Here is a 20,324-nt window from a genome sequence, read left to right on the forward strand (position 1 = left end):
AAGAGCAGCAGAGAAGAGCTTTGAAAAGTGAGAAAAACCAGGTGTTTCCAGGAGGGCCATGGAACCTGAGAGAGAAAAGGTCTCTCTTAAAAAAGGTTTTAAGAACAAAGGGACACTCATCAGTACCACATGCCCCAGAGGCCAAAGACACAACAGCAGAAGAGTCTAAACAAGGAGCTCATTAAGGACTTTTGTGAGAACAATTTCAGTACTGTGCGAGGTGCAGAAGCACACTGCCAGGGAGGAGTGAAGAAGTGGAAGTATACATACTAATTTACAGTTTGAATAAGTAAAGCTGCTTATGAATCAAATGCTACCAAAGCATTAAAAGGAAAAAATTAGGTCTCTCGACTAGTCCTCCAGTTTCCTGTGCATCCTTCCAAGAATATCCAAGGATATTCCATGAATATATATGACTTTTAAATACCACACTAAAACATACGGCTCTGAACCACTCTCTTTTTTCCTTGACCACATGATGTCTCAGAGATCTCGTCATTTGATGCAATGGATCCCTATGTGAAGCATAATTTATTGGATTGGTCCTTTCCTCTACTGATGGACACTTAGGTATTTTCCATCAAGAAGTTGATAAAAAGAACAAAAGTCTTCTTGGTTTGACTGGTTGACACTCTAAAACTCTAGATCTTGATGAATTAAGTGGTAGGACTCCTGTACCTAACAACAAACAACTACAACCATCCCCTTCTCTCATCCCAGTTTGGATTTGGTGACTGCCTTCATGGGAGGATTCCATTTCCTGCTCTCTAACCTCGCCTACCCTTTCTGCATAATCTCATCAAAAGGCTTTCTGAAAATAAAAAAAAAAGTAACTCCTACCCAAAAGATTTAAATCCTGAACCCTAGACATCTGACTGATTTAGCCTTTAGTTATGATCTCAAAACGTACATAGATGTCAGCCTCCCACTAAAGACTGTTGGTGTTGGAAGCATCTTAGAAGTTGCCCAGTCCTGGGGTCCCTGGGTGGCTCAGCGGTTTAGCACCTGTCTTTGGCCCAGAGCGTGATCCTGGAGCCCCAGGATTGAGTCCCATGTCAGGTTCCTGGCATGGAGCCTGCCTCTCCCTCTGCCTGTGTCTCTGCCTCTCTCTCTCTCTCTCTATGTCTATCATAAATAAATAAGATTAAAAAAAAAAAAAAAAGAAGTTTGCCCAGTCCCATCCTTTGTTTTACAGCAGTGGAAAATGGAGAGCAGTGAGATATGTTCCCCCCGAATCATGTGGCAAAACAGTAATGGAACCCAGGGTCTACACTCCCCAACCAGTGTTTGACCTCAAGCCAGACCTCGGATTGAGTAGGGCATCAAGAAAGGAAACATGTCTTTGGGATCTGAGAAAATATAATGCTGTCCCTGGGAACGCGAAAGCCAGGTTTCACTTTTCAGGTTAGACTGATTCACGGTATGACTTTGGGGAGCCATGTGTCCTCCCTGTGTTTCTCCAGCTACATATTTGGCCTCCTACCATACTGGCCTTGCAGAAATTGTGCAGGTTGATGAGGTAATCCTTAAAAAAATTCTGTTAGCTCTTCAGATGAAAGCCTCAACTGTGTCTAGAAAAGACAGAATGTCGGATACGCAGCACAGACTCTTCTATCCCATATTGGTTTATCAGATGCTGCTCAGCTTCAGCCAACGAAACACTTACAAACATCAGCAGCTAAGCTTCCCCCGCCCCCCACCCTCCTCTCAATCTTGGTTATTCCTTTTTTTTTTTTTTTAAAGATTTTATTTATTTATGAGAGACAGAGAGAGAGAGAGAGAGAGGCAGAGACACAGGCAGAGAGAGAAGCAGGCTCCATGCAGGGAGCCTGATGTGGGACTTGATCCTGGGACTCCAGGACCACACACTGGGCCAAAGGCAGGCACTAAACCGCTGAGCCATCCAGGGATCCCCAATCTTGGTTATTCTTAATCTGGTTGATTCAAAGTTTACTTATCCTACTTCCTCGAGTTTCAAAATAACACAAGGTCTTCACCATTTACTTAAATCCTCTGGTTTCTCCATTTTCCAGATGAAGATACTGGTGGTGAGGGGTAAGCGGTTGTGGTGAGGATCCAATACAGGTAGAACAGGATCTGATACATACAAAGTGCTCAATAAGAGTTAGCTACTCTCAGTGTAACCTTTTGAATGTGGATGGTGGTATATTAAACATGCATTCAATTAAGAAAGTAACTCTGTATGGCTCAGTGGTTCCTTTGTTTCTCTGTTTTTGAGGGGACACACTGAAGATCTCTCCAGGTGAAATAACAAGGCTTTGAGCCTAGGAGATAAAGACATGACAGTGAAGGTGAACCAGACTGCTCAGGCCCTCAAATCCCTGCATTTTCTCATTAAAAGTTTGCTTTCGGGATCCCTGGGTGGCACAGCGGTTTGGAGCCTGCCTTTGGCCCAGGGCGCGATCCTGGAGACCCGGGATCGAATCCCACGTCGGGCTCCCGGTGCATGGAGCCTGCTTCTCCCTCTGCCTATGTCTCTGCCTCTCTCTCTCTCTCTGTATGACTATCATAAAAAAAAAATAAATAAATAAAAAAATAAAAAAAAAAAAGTTTGCTTTCTCAGCTGTCTTGTTCAACTTTGCCTCCTCAGTACCCAGGTACTCCATCAATACGGAGAATGAATGAATGAATATGTTTATGCCACCTCTCCAAAGACAGAAAAATGGAGGAGAAAGTTTGGCTCACACTGCAGATTTACAGGAGAAAGGAAATAGAAGGAGAATTATAGTTGTAGGAATAGTGTAACTGTTGCCCGATGGATAGTCTATGCCTGGAGATAAAAAACAAAAAACAAAAAACCCAAAAAACAGAGAAAGACCTGTGCAGTTGGACAAGCTGGCCCAAAGAATCACTGGGTTTTGTTTTTGTTTTTACTGAAGTCAGATATCTCAAGAAGGTAGTGGAGAGCATTTCTTTCTGACAGTGGTATTCTACAGAGATTTCCAATTTTTAAAAGAGATCATTCTGCAGGTACCACAAAGAATACCCTATTAGAGTGTCTGCCTCCCTGAAAATGAATCCTTCTTCTTTGTACTCAGGGTGTTTCTCTGTTAATAATAGCCTCCTACTATGACCCCAAGTTTCACAGCCTCCCTGAAAGTAAAAGCTGCTCTGTGTAGGCATTTCTTTCCCCCCTATTCCTAAACACACTCCTCCCAAACTGGGGTCATAGTAATGCCACTGCTACTAAATGCATCACCACTGAATCAAAGGACAAGTCAGAGCAACTGTCTGTTTCCTTTTCTTCCTTTATCATGTTTATTTGGGTTGAAATGGTTTTCAATAAAATTCAGCAAGCATTTACCCAGCACCCATTGTGAAGGAAGCACTGTGCTAGGTCACATATGCAACATAAAGTCAATTAGACAGGGGTTCTGGCCTTAGGAATCTTGTCCTGGCTTGCACATTATTGTAGCAACTGGTGAAATGTTTCAGTATCTTTCTTCAACCTGTCCAGGCTATAGGTTTCTCTTAATTTGACTTGTTGCTCTAGAAATTCAGTTGAAGGTGAATGTGAATACATTGGATTTAACTAAAGTCCTGAAACATACACACACACACACACACACACACACACACACACACAAACCCCTCCTGATCCCTTGGCCTAGATGTTCTCTCTGCACTTTCTAACTCTTATAGCACTTACCACTTTTACATTATTATTATTATTTTTTTTTACGTTATATTTTATTTAGGTATATGTCAGCCTCCATAATCTAGGGAGGGGAGAGGCGCAGGGAAGAGGAGTAGAGCCAGAAGACTTGGGTTTGTTTGTGAAGGCAGACCTAGATATCAATCAACCGTGAAATCTTGGCCATGCAACTTATTATCTATGATCTTTAGTCCTGCATCTAGAATTGCAAGATAAGAATGCCTGTTGCACAGACTGGATATGAAAATTAAGGTAGTCATATGAACATGCTTTGTAAATTACTAACCATAGGTTAATTTTATTAACCCCTATGTGACCCAGCAAAGGGGCCTTGCCTCTGAGGAATATTTTCTTAATATTCATTAAATTATCGAAAAATGACATTAACCACATTGTGGTGTATTCTTCTCACTGATATTCTTTTCCTAGCCCACATTGTTAGCAAGACTTAACTAGTGCTGTAGCCGATTCAGGGTGGAGCAATTTTTAAAAAAAGACTTTATTTACTTATTTGAGAGAGTGAGAATGAGAGGGAGAGAAAGCACAAGTGGGGTGAGGGGCGGGTGGGGGGGAAGCTGACTCCCCACTGAGCAGGGAGCCTGATGTGGGGCTTGATTCCAGGACCCCGGGATCATGACCTGAGCAGAAGGCAGCTGCTTAACCGACTGAGCTGAGCCACCCAGGCGCCGCAGGGTGGAGTAATTGTAGGGATTAAACTGGATCAAAAGGGCCTGCTTGCTGGTGGAGCTGAGTCCAACGCCCTTCCCCTCATACTTCACATGTCTTGCTTCTGTTTTAAGGGCAGGTGATATCAGGGAGACCCTAGTAGTTAAAACTTAGGCTTTGGAGTAAGACCGTCCTAGGTTCAAATCTTGGATCTGCTAGTTTACTAGTTGTGCGATAGAGGGTAGTTAAAATTTTTTTTTCTTAAAGCTTTCTCATCTGAAAGACGAAGATAACACACGATTTTTCAATAATTAAAATTAGGTAATATTTTAAATGAGAAGTTGCGAGGAATTAGCGAGTCACATCGCCTTAAGTGTTAGCTGCAGTGACATCCATTCTTAGTCCCTAAATGTTAATTGAGTCGCTCCGATGGGCTGCGCAGTCAACAGGTCCTGGAGATACACCGTGTAGCCAGTAGGAAAGACAGACGATCAGCTGCTGATACAATGTGTCAAATGCTGTGACAGGAATAAGCACAGGGGGCCCTGGGACCCGTAGCGGAACCTACGTGACAGCACTGACCGCGATGTGTCAGGTGCTGTCTGGGAAGGCTTCTTGGAGGAAGGGATTACCATGCAGAGGCTTCCCTGTCGCGTAGGAGTTCGCCAGGTGGACATAGGGACCACACTGAGCAAGGACAGAGATTTTGTAGAAAACATGCCTTTTTGGGAAAACAGAGCGGCTCTGACAAAAGGAAGCCACACAGGCTTGCAGACACCAGGTCGGGGGGGTGGCAGGCTGCTGTGCACAAGACCCCGTGCCTTATCTGCAGGAGACGGAGGAGGGGGCGCTGTGCCCTGTCACCCGGTGAGAGCGCTTACATGGAGAGCATGGAGTCAAGAAAAGCATGTTGAGGGCAGCCCGGGGGGGGGGGGGGGGCTCAGTGGTTTAGCGCCTGCCTTCAGCCCAGGGCGTGACCCTGGAGACCCGGGATGGAGTCCCACGTCGGGCTCCCTGCATGGAGTCTGTTTCTCCCTCTGCCTGTGTCTCTGTCTCCTCTCTGTGTATTCTCATAAATAAATAATAAATCTTAAAAAAATAAAAAAGAAAAGAAAAGCATGTTGATGTGATGAGATTAATACAGGTTTGGGGTTTTGCAGGTTCCCGGTCCTGGTTATGAAGCCCCAGCCTCAGCTCCATCAATTCGGTTCATGCCATCTGAGGGTGCCAGCGACAACACCCGACCCTTAGGCCCGCTGGGGCTCCCACTCGGGCTCCGGGTCCGTCGGCCTGGCCGCAGGGCACGTCCCGGGGCGCGCGTGTCCCTAAACAGCAGCTCCCCCCGTGTAGGCCCTGCTGTCCGGTCCCTGCGGTCGTGCAGCATCGTCCAGCAGCAGCAGCAGTAGCAGCAAGAGCAGCCGCCGGGGACGCGGAGGACGTCGGCCCTGGCGAGCGCGGCCCAGCTGCGATCCGGGATCCGGGATCCGGGACCCGGGCGCGGGGCGGGGCGGGGCGGGGCGGGGCGCGGAGCGAGGCTGCGCATGCTCGGAGCGCCGGGCGGCCGGAGGGGAGCGGGCGGGGGCGCCGGCCGGAGCGGCGCCGGGGCGCATGCGCAGTGCCCGCGTCGGCTCCCTCCAGCCAGTGCGGCAGCCGGAAAACCGCAGCGGCGGCGGCGGCGGCGGCCTGGGAGCGGGCGAGCCGGGCGGCCGCGGGGGGAGCGCAGCCCGGCGGCGGGGCGCGGAGCGTCCGCGGCGGGGAAGGCCCGGGCGGCGGCGGCGGCGACGGCGGCGGCGGCGGCGGCGGCGGGAGGACGCGGCGCCGCGCGGGGAGCGCCGAGGAGGGGCCGCGGGGCCGCGGGGGGCTTGACGTTTCCCGGCGCGGCGGGTCCGTGCGTCCGTCCGCCCGCCCGGGGCCTGCGGGGGCGTCCGCGCTCCGGGGGCAGGCGGGCGCGGGGGCGCGGGGGCGCGGGGCCCGCGATGGCGGGGCGGCCCCGCACCCGGTGATCGCCGCAGCCCGCGCTCCCCGCTAGCGCTCCGGGCCCTTGCAGCCCCCTCCCCCGAGCCCGGGGACCAGCCGGAGACAAAGGACGCGGCCTCGCGCGGACGGACGGACGGACGGACCGACCCACGGACGGACGCCGCGGTCCTATGCCCCCGGGCGGCGGGCGCGGGGGTGCGGGCGGGCTGGCGGCGCGCACGGCTGGGCTGCTCCTCCCCGAGGCCGCGCGGCCGGGCCTCGCCCCGGCGCCGATGCTCTGAGCCGCTCCCGCGGCGGGGCCGCAGCATGTGAGGCCGGGAGCCCGCGCCCCGCACCCCGCGCCCGCGCCCCGCGCCCCGCGCCCCGAGAGCCGCCCCGAGACATGGGGGACGCCGCGGACCCCCGGGAGCCCAAGCGGACGTTCATCGTGCCGGCCATCAAGCCCTTCGACCACTACGACTTCTCCAGGGCCAAGGTCGCCTGCAATCTGGCCTGGCTGGTGGCCAAGGCCTTCGGGACAGGTGAGCGCTGCCTCTCCATCCTCCCCCTCCTCCCCCTCCCCTCCTCCCTCCTCCCCATTCTCCCCTCCCTCCTCCCCCTCCTCCCCTCCCTCCTCCCCCTCCTCCTCCCCATCCTCCTCGTCCTACTCTCCGTCCTCCCGCTCCTCTTCCCCTCCTTCCTCCTCCCCCTCCTCTCCTCCCTCCTCCTCCCCATCCTCCTCCCCCTCCTCCCCTCCCCTCCTCCCCTCCTCTTTCTCCCTCCTCCCCTTCTTCTCCCCCTCCTCCCCCTTCTTGTCCCCCTCTTCTCCCTCTCCTCCTCTCTTTCCTCCCTCGTCCTCCCCATCCTCCTCACCTTCCTCCCCCCTCCTCCTCCTCCCCTCCCCCTTCCTTCCCCTTCTCCCCCTTCCCCCTCCTCCTCCCTTTCCTCCCCCCTCCTCGTCTCCCTCCTCCTTTCCCTTCTCCTCCTCTTCCCCCTCCTCCTCCTCCCTCCTCCTTCCTCTCCTCTCGTTCCTCCCCCCCTCCTCCCCCTCCTCTTCCTCGCACAGGTTCCAGGAGGGGATGGGGATGGGGATGGGGATGGGGGTACTGGGAGGACCAGAGAGAGAGGAGGAATAGAGCAGCTTCTGCCTCCATCGGGCGCCCTGGAACGGTCAGCCGGGACTCATCCTGTCATTGGGCAGCCGACGTATCTTGTTGTGTCCAGTGAAGCCGTTGGGCCGTGTTTTCACACAGGGTGGTTTTATTTCGGGGGGGGGGGGGCGGGGGGTGTTTCCGTCGCGCTGCCGCCTGCACTTCTCCCTCGGTCACAATTCTGATCACACCACCGAGAAACTGGCGTTGGTTCCCGTGTCCCCGGGAGGAGGCGGGCGGCGCATCCTGTACCCTGAGGATCCCGACTGCGCGGCCACGGCTGCTGCGAGCCCCCGAGAGGCGGCCCCGTGCGGGGGCAGCGGGGGTCCCTGCCGCGTCCCCGAGGCCTGCGTCCCCGGCCCTGCTGCGCTCCAGGCCCTGTTGAACCAGTTATTTGAAACCGATATTCTGGCTTGCGGATGGTGGGATGCTGTTTTCATCTGTTACCGGTGAGACCTATTCCTCTTGCCAAACGTATTTTGGCTTCATCAATTAAGAGGAACACACGCTGCCTACTAGGGGATTTTTTTTTTTTTTCCTTTTCTAATAGAGGAGTGTTTTTGAGGGCATGTGGTGTTGACACGGATTGTACAGTGCAGTAAGCAATTAAACATTCTCCCCGTTACCCAGTCGGTGCAGAATAACAGGAAAAGGACCTCCTGTTGTAATTCCTTAGCTGTTGCTGTAGGAGCCCATGTTGTAGAGTCCTGAAAAAATGAGAGAGCTTTTCCTAGGAGGATGCTCGCCAAAGGAAGTTTTGTCTGATAACTTTAAGCATCGTTTTGTAAGATTTCTGTGCCCCGGTTAAGACATTTTACGTGTGTAAAATATTTGTTGAAAAGTTTCTTAGTATTTTCAGACTTTTCTCCAGATGTTAAATGTAAGGTGTTAGGGTTTTTTTGTTTGTTTGTTTGGTTGGTTGGTTTTTGTTTTGTTTCTGTGGGAGGAGAATGGCTTACTTCCACTTTGAAGACTGAAAATAGGGGAGTTAATGGCTTAATTGACTCTTCCTGAAGATCACCCATAACTGAATATTTTCAGAACTGCACACGTTAACTAGCAAATGAATCTCGGTGTTTGGAAAATTATTGAGTTAGTTTGAGGGAAACTTTAATGCGATTTTATGTTTATGACAACTTTTGCTTTAAACTCTTGTACTTGGTTATTGAAGTAGATGTTAAGGTTTTAAAATGGCATAAGGAGTAGGTATAATTAAAACTTATTTTGAAATAGTTCTTAAAGATTTATTTGGAAGTGAACGTATGGAGTTAACACGTAGAAGGAAACGCAGAGTGTCAGTGTATTTTTGTTTCTGGCACCAGCAGTGAGAATAATAGATGCGTTTTGGTTTTACCATAAGCGGCATGCTGAAGCTAATATCCATCTGGTGAAGAAATAAAAGCTATTTAGGTATTTAGAAAAGATAGAGGGAAATTTACATAATGACCTACATGGAAAAGCAATGTGTACAAAATGGAAGGAAGAGGGAGCAACAAAAATACTTTCTTTCCTCCCAAAACTGAGAGGAGGCTTATAGCACAAGATGTCAAAATGTTGCCCTTGATTCACAAAGGCTACTATCCAGAAAATGGCCTACTTTCTGGATGTATGTCAGGCAAGTTTGCCAGATTCTGGACTGCTTGACAAACACATATTGAACACCTTTGAAGAAAAGAAGTGGAAGGAATCTAATATCAATGAAATCCATCCTCTGCCGGGCACTGTATTAGATAATCCATCCTCTGCCGGGCACTGTGTTAGATGCTTTGCACTAGATTGTATATTAGAGATTCACAGCAACTTTGTGATGTAGGTGGTTTGTTCCCCATTTTCTCCAGTGCACAGAGAGGTTAAACAACTTTCCTAGTATCACACTTTTAGTAAGAGGTAGAGCTAAGTTTTCATTTGACTGACTCAAGGGTATGGCATTGGTGGAGGCAGGGCATACCTGCTATGTACTCAGTACTTTAAATACACTGCTTCATTTATTCCAACAGCAACCCTCAAGGTAGGTACTGTTCTCATTTTGCAGATGAGGGAATAGGTTCAAGAGCTTTTAATTTGTTTGAGATGAAACATCTGGCAAGTGGTGGCTTCCACACGCTGGCTCAGGTCTTTCTGACTCTGACTCTTTGCTCTTTACACCACTCTGCGGAGTGTGAAAAATGTGCACATAGTACATATTACAAGTCTGTCTGTCTTTCTTTCTTTCTATCTATCTATTTATTTATTTATTTTAAAGAGTGGGCAGATCTTAACACACTCAGATGGTTTAGATGAATATTGTTGGTACTTGGTTACATTTGCCTTGGCAACAATTGGAACAGATAAAAAGATGATACTCAAAATATAGTGAGAACCAAACTTAGAAGACCTTGAGAGGGTGACTTAGTAACAGAACTTAATACATTGAGAATGTTATGTCTGTACATTTTATTTCTTTAATCAACCACCGTTCAAAGGTTGTTCACTCCACATTTATATGGACTGACTAGAGAAAAAGTAAAGTTTCATTTCTTTTGATAGAAATATTCTTCATTTGCTGCAAACACTTAAAACAGTAAGTATTAATAGACAACATATTTCAAAGGTATTACCTAATGGTATTCAAAACATTAGCCCAACTTTAAGTTGTGATTTACTAAAATCACTTTAAAAAAAAAAAAAAGATTTGTTTAGGGGTGCCAGGTGGCTCAGTTGGTTGAGCATCTGCCTTTGGCTCAGATCATGATCTTTTTGTTTTGTTTGTTTGTTTAAAGATTTTATTTATTTATTCATGAGACACACACACACACACACACAGAGGCAGAGACACAGGCAGAGAGAGAAGTAGGCTCCATACAGGGAGGTGGAGGTGGGACTCGATCCTGGGAGTTCTGGATCATGCCCTGGGCCGAAGGTGGACGCTCAACTGCTGAGCCACTCAGGTGTCCCTCAGATCATGATCTTGAGGTCCTGGGATTGAGTCTAGCATCAGGCTCCCGCTGAGCCAGGAGCCTGCCTCTGCCTTTCCCTCTCCTCTGCCTTCTCTCCCCTGCTCATGCTCTGTCTTGGTCTCTCTCAAATGAATACATAAAATATTAAAAAAAAGAATTATATATGTATTTGAGAGAGTCAGTGTGCGCAGCAGGGGGAGGGGCAAAGGGAGAGGGAGAAAGAGAATCCCAAGCAGACTTCCTGCTCAGTGTAGGGCTCCACAAAGGGCTCCATATCAGGACCCTGAGATCATGACCTGAGCTGAAATCAGGAGTTGGAAGCCCAACTGACTGAGCCACCCAGCCACCCCAATAAAGTTACTTCTTTAACAATGATATACAGGGTCTTCAGGTATTTAGTTTTTTTCTATGAGAAACTTTCAAACTTTTTGATATATTAAAAAGTAGTCAATTTTAGAATCTTATGTTGTTGGAAAAGTCATTTAAAATTATACTTTTTTTAAAAAAGTAAAATAAAATTATAGCTATAGGGGTGCCTGAGTGGCTCAGTCGACTGGGCTTCTGACTCCTGATTTCAGCTCAGGTTATGATCTCAGGGCCTGGGATTGAGCCCTTCGCACCTCACCTCGGGCTCCCAGCTCAGCAGGCAGTCTGCTTGTTTCCCTCTTCCTCTGTTCCTCCCCCTGCTTGCAGTGTCTCATTCTTTCTCCGTCTTTCTCTTAGATAAATCTTAAAGTAATAAATAAAATGATAGCTAGAAATCGATGATGGGCATAGAATGATGTTATTGAACCATATAAAATAAATAAAGCACTAGTATTGTAATACCTAGAAAGCAGATGGAGTATTTTACTTCATTCGAAGTCCTGTGTCGGAAGCTTTGAGTCATATTCTTCTCATTACACTAAAAATATTCCAAATAGCCCAAATCTTAATTGTTTGTTTATTTATTTTAAAGATTTTATTTATTTATTCATGAGAGAGACAGAGAGAGAGAGAGACACAGGCAGAGGGAGAAGCAGGCTCCAGGCAGGGAGCCTGACTTGGGACTCGATCCCAGGTCTCCAGGATCAGGCCCTGGGCTGAAGGCAGGCACTAAACTGCTGAGCCATCCAGGCTGCCCTTTAATAGTTTATTTTGTGGAAGAATGCACATACAGTTTAGATCAAATGGAGAATAAGTTTGTTTAGATGAATTTAATAAACAGATGCTCATTAGTTGAAGCAAATTGCAAAAGAGGAAGTTAAGCTGTGCTGTCTCTACTATTTGAACAGCTTAACCCATTTCGGCAGTGGTATTGCTGAGTTTGCTTTCAGTGTTCTGCTCTTTTAAATCTTTTAGGGAAAATGGTGGGTATAAAACCTCTTTATGAAATTCTTGAATTTGGAGTTCTTAACATGGAATGTAAGGCCCCCTTCCTAGCCATAATACATCATTTCAACGTTATCAACTATTATTCTCTTTTTTAAAACCATTCTCCTTTTCATATACCATTTAGTTTAGTAACATAAAATTGTTCACAATTACAAACACACCTTTGTTTGTCTTTGCTTTGTATGTCTGAACACATTTTGCTGTCAGAACCCTGTGAAAGATCTGACTCAGGTGTATGTGAGGGTTGTGATGACAGTGGGTAAAAAAAAAAAATAATAATAGCAGAGATGCCAGTTTGGGAAGTTATTGCAGGAGTTCAGGCAGGTAGCAAGAAAGCTTATGGTAGAGTGGAAATGATACTAAAGCTGCTAATATTAAGTGCTTGCTGTGTATCAAGTACTTTGTATGTTTTATTATTTTAATTCTCGTGACAGCCTAAGAGATGGAAACTATTAATCATTCCAGTTTTACTGGTGGGGAAAATAAAGCTCAGAGGTTTAGGAACTCATCCAAAGCCACTCAGTTTATGGAGCTGGAATCTGAACTTCAGTCTGTTCTTTTAACCACTGTACTATTGAGTAGAAGTGAAATTAATGAAAAAGAGGCAAAAGATAGGAAAAAAGTTGCAAAGTTATAATCTTGAGTATTTCTAAATGACTGAATTTGGGGCCCATGGGAAATGGTTGAAATAAAAAGTTAATATACAAAAGGATGAGGTCACCTGAGGTTTTAAGGAGAGGTTGCCTGAGCTTTTGAGACTTAGAGGCTGGGAGGATGAATCTCTGTGCCATTGGCAGAGATGGAGAAAGCAGCACGATGTAATGGGAAATCCGCTTTGTTTTTGAAAAAAGCCTTATGCATGATGTTTTGGCCAAATATCTTGAGAAATCAAATGAGGTAGGTAGCTAAAAATATATGTATGGAGTATGAATGGGAAGTTGAGGCTGGAAATAATTTCAGAGTCTTCTGTGCATAAAATGTAACTGAAACTTTGGAGTAGATGTGAGGGTGACAGAATTTAGGGTAGTGAACACTTACAATGTTTTGGGGGGTGGGCACTGGGGAAAAGAGGCAGAATTAAAGCAGTCAAGAGAGTTAGGAAGAGAATTAAGAAAGTGTAGTAAGACTGAGGCCCTGGAAGGAAAAATTTCAAGGGAGTAGTCTTATTAACAGTGTCAAATGCTATGGGGTTTTTATTTATTTTTTAAAATTTTATTATCTTTTTTTTTTATTATCTTTTTTTTAAAGATTTTGTTTATTTATTTGAAAGAGAGAGAACTTGCATAAAAGCGGGGGTAGGGGGGAGCAGCAGGCAGAGGAAGAGGCAGAGGGAGAAGCAGACTCCCCGCTGAGCAGGGACGTGGATGCCGGGCTCCATCCCAGGACCCTGGGATCATGACCTGGGCTGAAGGCAGACGCTTAACCAACTGAGCACCAGGCACCCCCTTAAGATTTATTTTTTTAAGTAATCTCTATACCCAATGTGGGGTCAAACCCACAACCCCAAGATCAAGAGTTGCACGCTTTACTGACTGAGCCAGCCAGGGACCCCTACAGGTTTTTAGACCATGCCGTCCTTCTAAGAGTTTATGTTCTAGTAAAGGAGATGTGATACATGTAAAACTATAGTAGAGTCAGGAAATACATCAGGGCCATGTAACTAGAACAGTGACATGCAGAGGGAGGAATAGCAGAGGGGGGGAGAGGACACTCAGCCTCAGGGAACTGTGAAGGAAGACCTCTGAAGTGGAGGTGGCAGTTAGTTGACCCTGAAGGGAGTCAGGCTGAATGGAAAGTAGGCATTGTAGGTGGAAGAGATAGTCCATGAGCGGGCATGGAGTTTTGAAACCAAGGTAGTGTTAGTGAAACAACATAGACCAGTAGGATTAGAAGAGGTTTATGTGATGAAATAGTGGGAGATCCAGCTTGAAAGGTAAATTGGAGCAGAATTGTTTGAAGAGCCAGGTTAAGGAATTTGGCATTTGTTTTGTAGATAAATTATTGTGTGTTGTATTAAAAAAAAATGACGAATTTCTTGAACACATACTTTGTGCTAAGTACAATTTTGAATATTTTATACTTTTTTTTTTTAATTTTGAGGACAATTCTATTAAGTAGATACCATTTTATTTCTTCCACTATAACTGTAAGGCAAGGTCTCCCAACCACAGAACTATCGACTGGCTAACTCTTTGTTGCGGAGGGCTGCCCTATGCAGTGTAGGATTTTAGCAGCATCCTTGTCCTACTTGCTAGTTGATGGTAGTTTTCTCCACCCTCTCTTCCACCCCAGCGGTGATGACCAAATATGTCTCCAGACTTTGCCTGTGTCTCCCGGGGGGCAAAGTAACCCCAGCTTGAGAACCATTGCTATAAAGATAATAAGATACACCTGTAATTTAAAAAGGGTTTTTGTACATTAAAGCCAAAATTAATTGTAAGAAATCTTCATTTCAGAAGTATTCGAATGGAGGGTAAGAATTTAGGAAATGAGGTAGTTTGCCCTTTTTGTTAATGAGGAAATGAAGGGGTTAAATAACTTGCCTTTATCATCCAGCTTATAAGTGGTGGAACCAAAATTGGAGTATAAGTCTTTATGATAGTAAAGTTTGTATTTTAACCTTTATGTTATATGCTTTCCATAGTTCATTACAATTTTATACTATAGTCCTGAAAGTGAAGGCATAATGAATGAAAACCTTTCAAATATAAGTCTAAAATTTGTTTTGCAGAATTTAAAAGTATATTTAATCTTTTTTTTTTTTAATTTTATTTATTTATTTATGATAGTCACACAGTGAGAGAGAGAGGGGCAGAGACACAGGCAGAGAGAGAAGCAGGCTCCATGCACCGGGAGCCCGATGTGGGACTCGATCCCGGGTCTCCAGGATCGCGCCCTGGGCCAAAGGCAGGCGCCAAACCGCTGCGCCACCCAAGGATCCCAAAAGTATATTTAATCTTCCTCATATTTGATAAATTAGTACAGGGATAGAAAATATATTTAGTGGGAAGCCTGGGTCGCTCAGTGGTTGAGTGTCTGCCTTTGGCTCAGGACACTATCCTGGGATATCGAGTCCCACATCAGGCACCCCATAGGGAGCCTGCTTCTCCCTCTGCCTATGTCTCTGCGTCTCTCTCTGTGTCTCTCATGAATAAATAAATAAAATCTTTTTAATTTTTTTTTATTTTATTTATTTTATTTTATTTATTTATTTTTTTTAAAGGAATGGCAGCTCCTATTCTTTTTATTTATTTATGATAGTCACACAGAGAGAGAGAGAGAGAGAGGCAGAGACATAGGCAGAGGGAGAAGCAGGCTCCATGCACCGGGAGCCCGACGTGGGATTCGATCCCGGGTCTCCAGGATCGCGCCCTGGGCCAAAGGCAGGCGCTAAACCACTGCGCCACCCAGGGTTCCCATAAAATCTTTTTTAAAAAAAAGGAAAAAATAAATTTAGCATTAGTATGTCATTTCAGAGTCTCCTCCTACTCCCAGTGAATCTAGTTTTCCATGTAGACTAATTTACAGACCCTTTTCTATTGGTAAATTACAAATAATATTTAAATATTTCACATTTATTAGTAGTGACAGGCTTGGTGCTTTAGCCAAGATTACGGTTGTTTTTTATTTATGACATTTAGCACTTTCCATCATATGCTTTGCACAGTTCTTCCTTTTCTTCTTAAACATTGACTCTATCAACATAATATTTTAAGTTAACGGCCTATACAGTAGTATCTTTCTGGTTCTACTATCACTTACTCCCTTTTTTCCCTGGGGCATTTCACTGAAGTACTCTTCGTTCCCCTACTTTCTGAATAGTCATAATAATAAGCATTTGTATACTGCTTTGAGTTGTTTAGGCGAAAAATAAATCGCCAAGTGTTAGAATTTATCAGTCTCACACTGAGGCTACCTTTAGATACCCTGTTTCCCACTGTAGAATCAGGTTATGTATCTTATAATTTCAAATAGTTCTTTTTGTTAGAAATATTTTTCACTGCATATTAGACAAAATGAAATAGAGGCTAGGCATATGGCAATAGGGAAGCCATTGAGTTCTCTATGTGTACTTACAGCCGTACTCTGCTGTATTATGCCTCGTAATGTTTATGAAGTATCTCTATCCTATTGAGATAAAGAAATGGAATTTCAGTTAATGGAAATAAGTGTTCATCACCACCCCCCCCCCCCCATATTTCACAGACATAGGCTCCTGGGGATGTATGTGTATGATCTTAAAAAGCTTTTTTTTTTTTTTTTTTTTTTAAGTTTTCTTTATTTATTCATGAGAGAGACAGAGACACAGGCAGAGGGAGAAGCGGGCTCCTCACAGGGAGCCCAACGTGGGACGCGATCCTGGATCCCGGGATCATGCCCTGAGCCGAAGGCAGAAGCCCAACCGCTGAGCCACCCAGGCATCCCTCAAAAGCTATTTTGAATGTGCTCACCCCTTCACACCATTTTCTGTTTCTAAAATGGGAGTTGCATGCATATTCTAAGTACTTTAGGCTCTTGGAATAAAAGACATTTGATGAAACTTTGGAAATATTTTAAAAGACATTTGTCCTCAGCAACTCTTAAGTTTCAAAGTACAGTTGACCCTTGGACAGTGTGAATTTCAACTGCACAGATCCACTTTTACACGGATTTTTTTTTCAATAAATATATTGGAAAATTTTTTTGAGGTTTATGACAATTTGAAAAAACTTGTATATGAACCACATAGCCTGGAAATGCTTTAATCTTAAGAAATTAAGAAAAGTTAGGTATTATTGTGAGAATAAAGTATTTTAATAAATATAACATGCAAAATGTGTTATCGGTTGTTTATGTTATCAGTAAGGCTTATTATTAGTAGTTAGGTTTTTAGGGAGTCAGAAGTTACATGCAGATTTTTTGACTGCATGGAAGTTGGCACTCCTGCTAACCTCCTGGGTTGTTTGAGAGTCAACCGTAGATGGTTTCATTTTTTTCTACTGGCATTTTCTACAACTGTCAAATTTCTCTTTTTCAGCCATCTTCTGGTTTACCTTCTCTTTTTTTGATGACATTCAAATAAAGGGGTTGCTGACTGTTAATTTTTCTCTAATTCATAGTTTTGTAGAACTTTGTAATGTAAAAGATTTTGCGACAGCAGAAATACTGTCTTTGCCACCTCCATTTTTTTTTAAATAGATGCTAGAGATTGTGATTATAAGATCTTGAAGATTTACTTTTTGACACACAAATGTTTTTTTGTAGGTGAGACAGATAGAGATTGAAAACTCAAAAGGTATGTAAGGGTAGATCTAGTGTAAAGTCTCCTTTCCATCTGGACCCAGAGCCACTTGTTTTAAGCCAGGTGACATCATTGGAAGTCTGTTTTTTAAAAGATCTTTTGGAGTACATTAAAAATGATTAAATGGGGGAGGGGCACCTGGGTGGTTCACTCGGTTAAGTGTCTACCTCTTGATTTTGGCTCAGGTCATGATCTCAGGGTCATGAGCCTGCTTATCATTCTCTTTTTCTCGGCCCCTTACCCCCAAGTTCTCTCTCTTTAAAAAAACAAATTAAAAAGGTAAATTTTATGTTATGTTATACAAATTTATGTATTTGACCACATTTTAACAAAGGATTTCTTGGAAGTAGAAAATGAATTGGGGGAGACCACGAGTTACAAAGGGAGAAATAATTAGGAAGTTATAGTCCAGATGGGAGATGATGACCGCTTGAATTTGGATGATAGCAGTGGATATGGAAAGAAGTGGATGAATGCAAAAGATAAAACTTGGATTGATTGGATATGTGGAAGCAAAGATGAGATTGTGTTGAGTATATTAAGATTGCTTCTGTTTACTGAGAAAGGGAACAATGGAAGAGAGCCTGGTTGTTGAGTAAGAACAGTGTTGAATTTGAGGCATATCCAAAATGGTGGTGTGTGCGTTGAGCCCTTAAAAATTGGCATGTAGAATTTAGAAGATCTCTGGGATGAGACACATAAGTGGTTATAAAAAGAGTAACTGCCAGTCACTTTGAGGGAAAGTACAGAGGAGAGGGAAGGGGACCCAAGACAGCAGAGCCAGCAAAGGAGCCAGACATAGATTAGCCAGAGAGGATGAAAGCAAGACCGGCAAGCGTGGAATCTCAAGCATAGAGAAGAGAACATTGAGATGGAGGAGAATGAGGTGCAGCTGAGACAGATGATGAAATTATTGATGACTTGGCTGAGAACATGTTGAGGGGAATGTAGAAGCAGAACTATGACCAGAGTAGGTTGAAAGTTAATGGGAGATTGTGTCAGAATATCTTCACTCGTAGTGATAGAAAATCCATCTCAAATTGGCTTATAGTACAGAGGATTTATTGGCTTACATTATTGAAAAAGTTCTGAGGTAGAAGGAGCTTTTACTCTTACTTGATCAAGGATCCAGTTCGATTTCTTCGTGATTCCTTGCCTATGCCCTTCTTCGTGAAGTTTATTCTCCTGCTGTCTTCTCTCATGGAAGCAAATGGCTGTAGTAGTTCCAGGACTCACTCCGTGTTATCACAGTATTCAGAGCTCCTTCTAATCCCTGAATGAAAGTTCTGTACTCTTCTCCTTTTTCTTTGAAAAGAGAAAAGTCATGTGATTTTAGAAAATATCAAATATGAGAAAAGCCATTTGATTTTAGAAAGTATCAAATATGTGCAGTGACAGTGAACTTTCATGTACTCTGCACCCAACCTCCATGACCATCATCTCAAAGCCCAATCTCGATTTATTAGTTACACTGATTTTTTCTGGCCATGCTGATTATTTGAAGCAAATCCCAGACATTGTATCATTTCGTCTATAAATATATTAATATGTATCTCCAGAAGTCAGGAACTCTGTTTTTAAACATAACCATGGTACTGCCATCATCACAGCACTGTCATACCTATCTGTATCATCAGTATTAGGATTTCTCTGATTGTCTCATAAATCTTTGTTTTTATTTATTTATTTTTATTTATTAACAGTTCATTGGTTCCAGTCAGTATTCAGATAAGGGTCATATTTGTAATTGGTTGATATATCTCTTTAAGTTTTTTAATATGTAAGGCTACTCCTACATCACATTTTATCTTTCTTGCACTTATTTATTGGAGGAACCAGAGTATTTGTCCTTTAAAATTTCCTGCAGTCTGGGTCTCCATGGCAAAACAGGTTTATAAATAGGCAGTTAGGGATCCCTGGGTGGCGCAGCGGTTTGGCGCCTGCCTGTGGCCCAGGGCGCGATCCTGGAGACCCGGGATCGAATCCCATATCAGGCTCCCGGTGCATGGAGCCTGCTTCTCCCTCTGCCTGTGTCTCTGCCTCTCTCTCTCTCTCTCTCTCTGTGACTATCATAAAAAAAAAAAAAAAAAAAAAAAAAAAAAATTAAAAATAAATAGATCTAGAGACTTACATAGATTCAAATTTATTTACTTATTGGTATACTTAACAGGTGGTGTGTATTTCTATCAGGAGGCACTTAATATCTCAGTTATCTCTCTATCATGATTTCATTTATTAGCTGGAAAACTCCTTTAAAAAGAAATTTATCTTTGTTAAGTATATGGTTACCCTATGTGGGAAACTACCTTAATGAATGGTAGCCTCTAAGTATGGTACCAGGCAAACTACTACAGAGGTCACAGAAAAGAAAGGCTCACAGACCAAATTAAAATGCTTAAATCATAAGGTTTGTTAAATCAATTTACAGTGAGAAGCAAGGAGAAAGAGATGAGGTAAGTTAACACATTTCAGATAGAGTGCAAGCAGGGAGAAAGAACCATGCTCCCCGAATCCTGCAATATACAGTGTTTATATGTCCATCTCTTTCTGCTACATTAGCCTTCCCTAATGATGATGGTTGCTCACAAGGACCGGGGCTGAAGTTTGAACAAGGAGGCCCATAGTGACGCATAGGCCAGCGATACACACTTGCTCTATCAGAGAGACACAGGGAACAGGCATGCTTGTCACAGCTGTAGCTTACCAATAAGCCTGATGAATAGCCACGGGTTTTGTATTACTTGGTCAGAGGACAAATAGGCCAGAATGGATGTCACCAGTGGGTGACCAAATTAAAGACATTCAGATATTAAGTATTCATGTATATTTAGTGTTCATTGCCTCTTGTTTAGTCTCATGCATATTCAATACATCATGAATAGTTAGTGCTTTATATGTATTTAGTGTATATTATGAATATTTAATGCCTAGATACCTCATGAATATTAGGTATCTTTTGGAGGGTTTTTTATCCCTTTTATGTTAACATAACCACTATGTTACTAACCACTCATCTTTATTTAACACATTCTCTGAATTCTGTGTTTTATCTATACTCTCACCTGTATTTTACAAACCAGAAACTTATTCTTTTATAATAAAATTGAATAGTCTAGAAAATAAAAGTACATTACGCTGAGTTACAGGGAAGGAAGGATAAATGCTATGTTCTTCTCTTCACTGGGGGGGAATTGCACCATACTGAGTGGATCACAGGCCCCCAAGAAGTTGAAAGGGTAAAGAATGAGGAGAAAGAACATTCTGAATAGTGACCAGAATGTACA

General features: G+C 44.2%; 1 protein-coding gene and 1 long non-coding RNA gene across 11 annotated transcripts in view; one reads left to right on the forward strand and one right to left on the reverse strand.

The window, feature by feature from the left end:
• The first annotated feature begins 5,979 nt into the window (after window positions 1-5,979).
• Window positions 5,980-20,324, forward strand: part of CAMSAP2 (calmodulin regulated spectrin associated protein family member 2) — a 116,532-nt gene continuing 102,187 nt past the window's right edge. For 2 of the 5 annotated variants that reach the window (XM_072831345.1, XM_072831346.1), the window contains exon 1: window positions 5,980-6,840. In XM_072831345.1, the coding sequence (XP_072687446.1) occupies window positions 6,702-6,840 (139 nt within the window). In that variant the 5' untranslated portion in view covers window positions 5,980-6,701. Of the gene's footprint in view, window positions 6,841-7,710; window positions 7,899-20,324 lie in introns of those variants that run through there. The other 3 variants (XM_072831347.1, XM_072831348.1, XM_072831349.1) reach the window with 3 other exon arrangements.
• Window positions 8,700-20,307, reverse strand: LOC140635980 (uncharacterized). Of its 6 annotated transcripts, XR_012033365.1 has the most exons (5): window positions 20,103-20,292; window positions 18,157-18,345; window positions 15,837-15,887; window positions 9,398-9,598; window positions 8,700-8,833 (listed from the first exon to the last, which is right to left on the reverse strand). It is a non-coding gene; the product is annotated as an uncharacterized lncRNA (long non-coding RNA). The 6 variants fall into 6 exon arrangements; XR_012033366.1 differs by lacking the exons at window positions 8,700-8,833; window positions 9,398-9,598 and adding an exon at window positions 13,869-14,150 and having other exon boundaries at window positions 20,103-20,290; XR_012033364.1 differs by lacking the exons at window positions 8,700-8,833; window positions 9,398-9,598 and adding an exon at window positions 13,870-14,128 and having other exon boundaries at window positions 20,103-20,290.

The sequence above is a fragment of the Canis lupus genome, chromosome 6 (genome assembly GCF_048164855.1).
Source record: "Canis lupus baileyi chromosome 6, mCanLup2.hap1, whole genome shotgun sequence".
Classification (NCBI taxonomy): domain Eukaryota; kingdom Metazoa; phylum Chordata; class Mammalia; order Carnivora; family Canidae; genus Canis; species Canis lupus.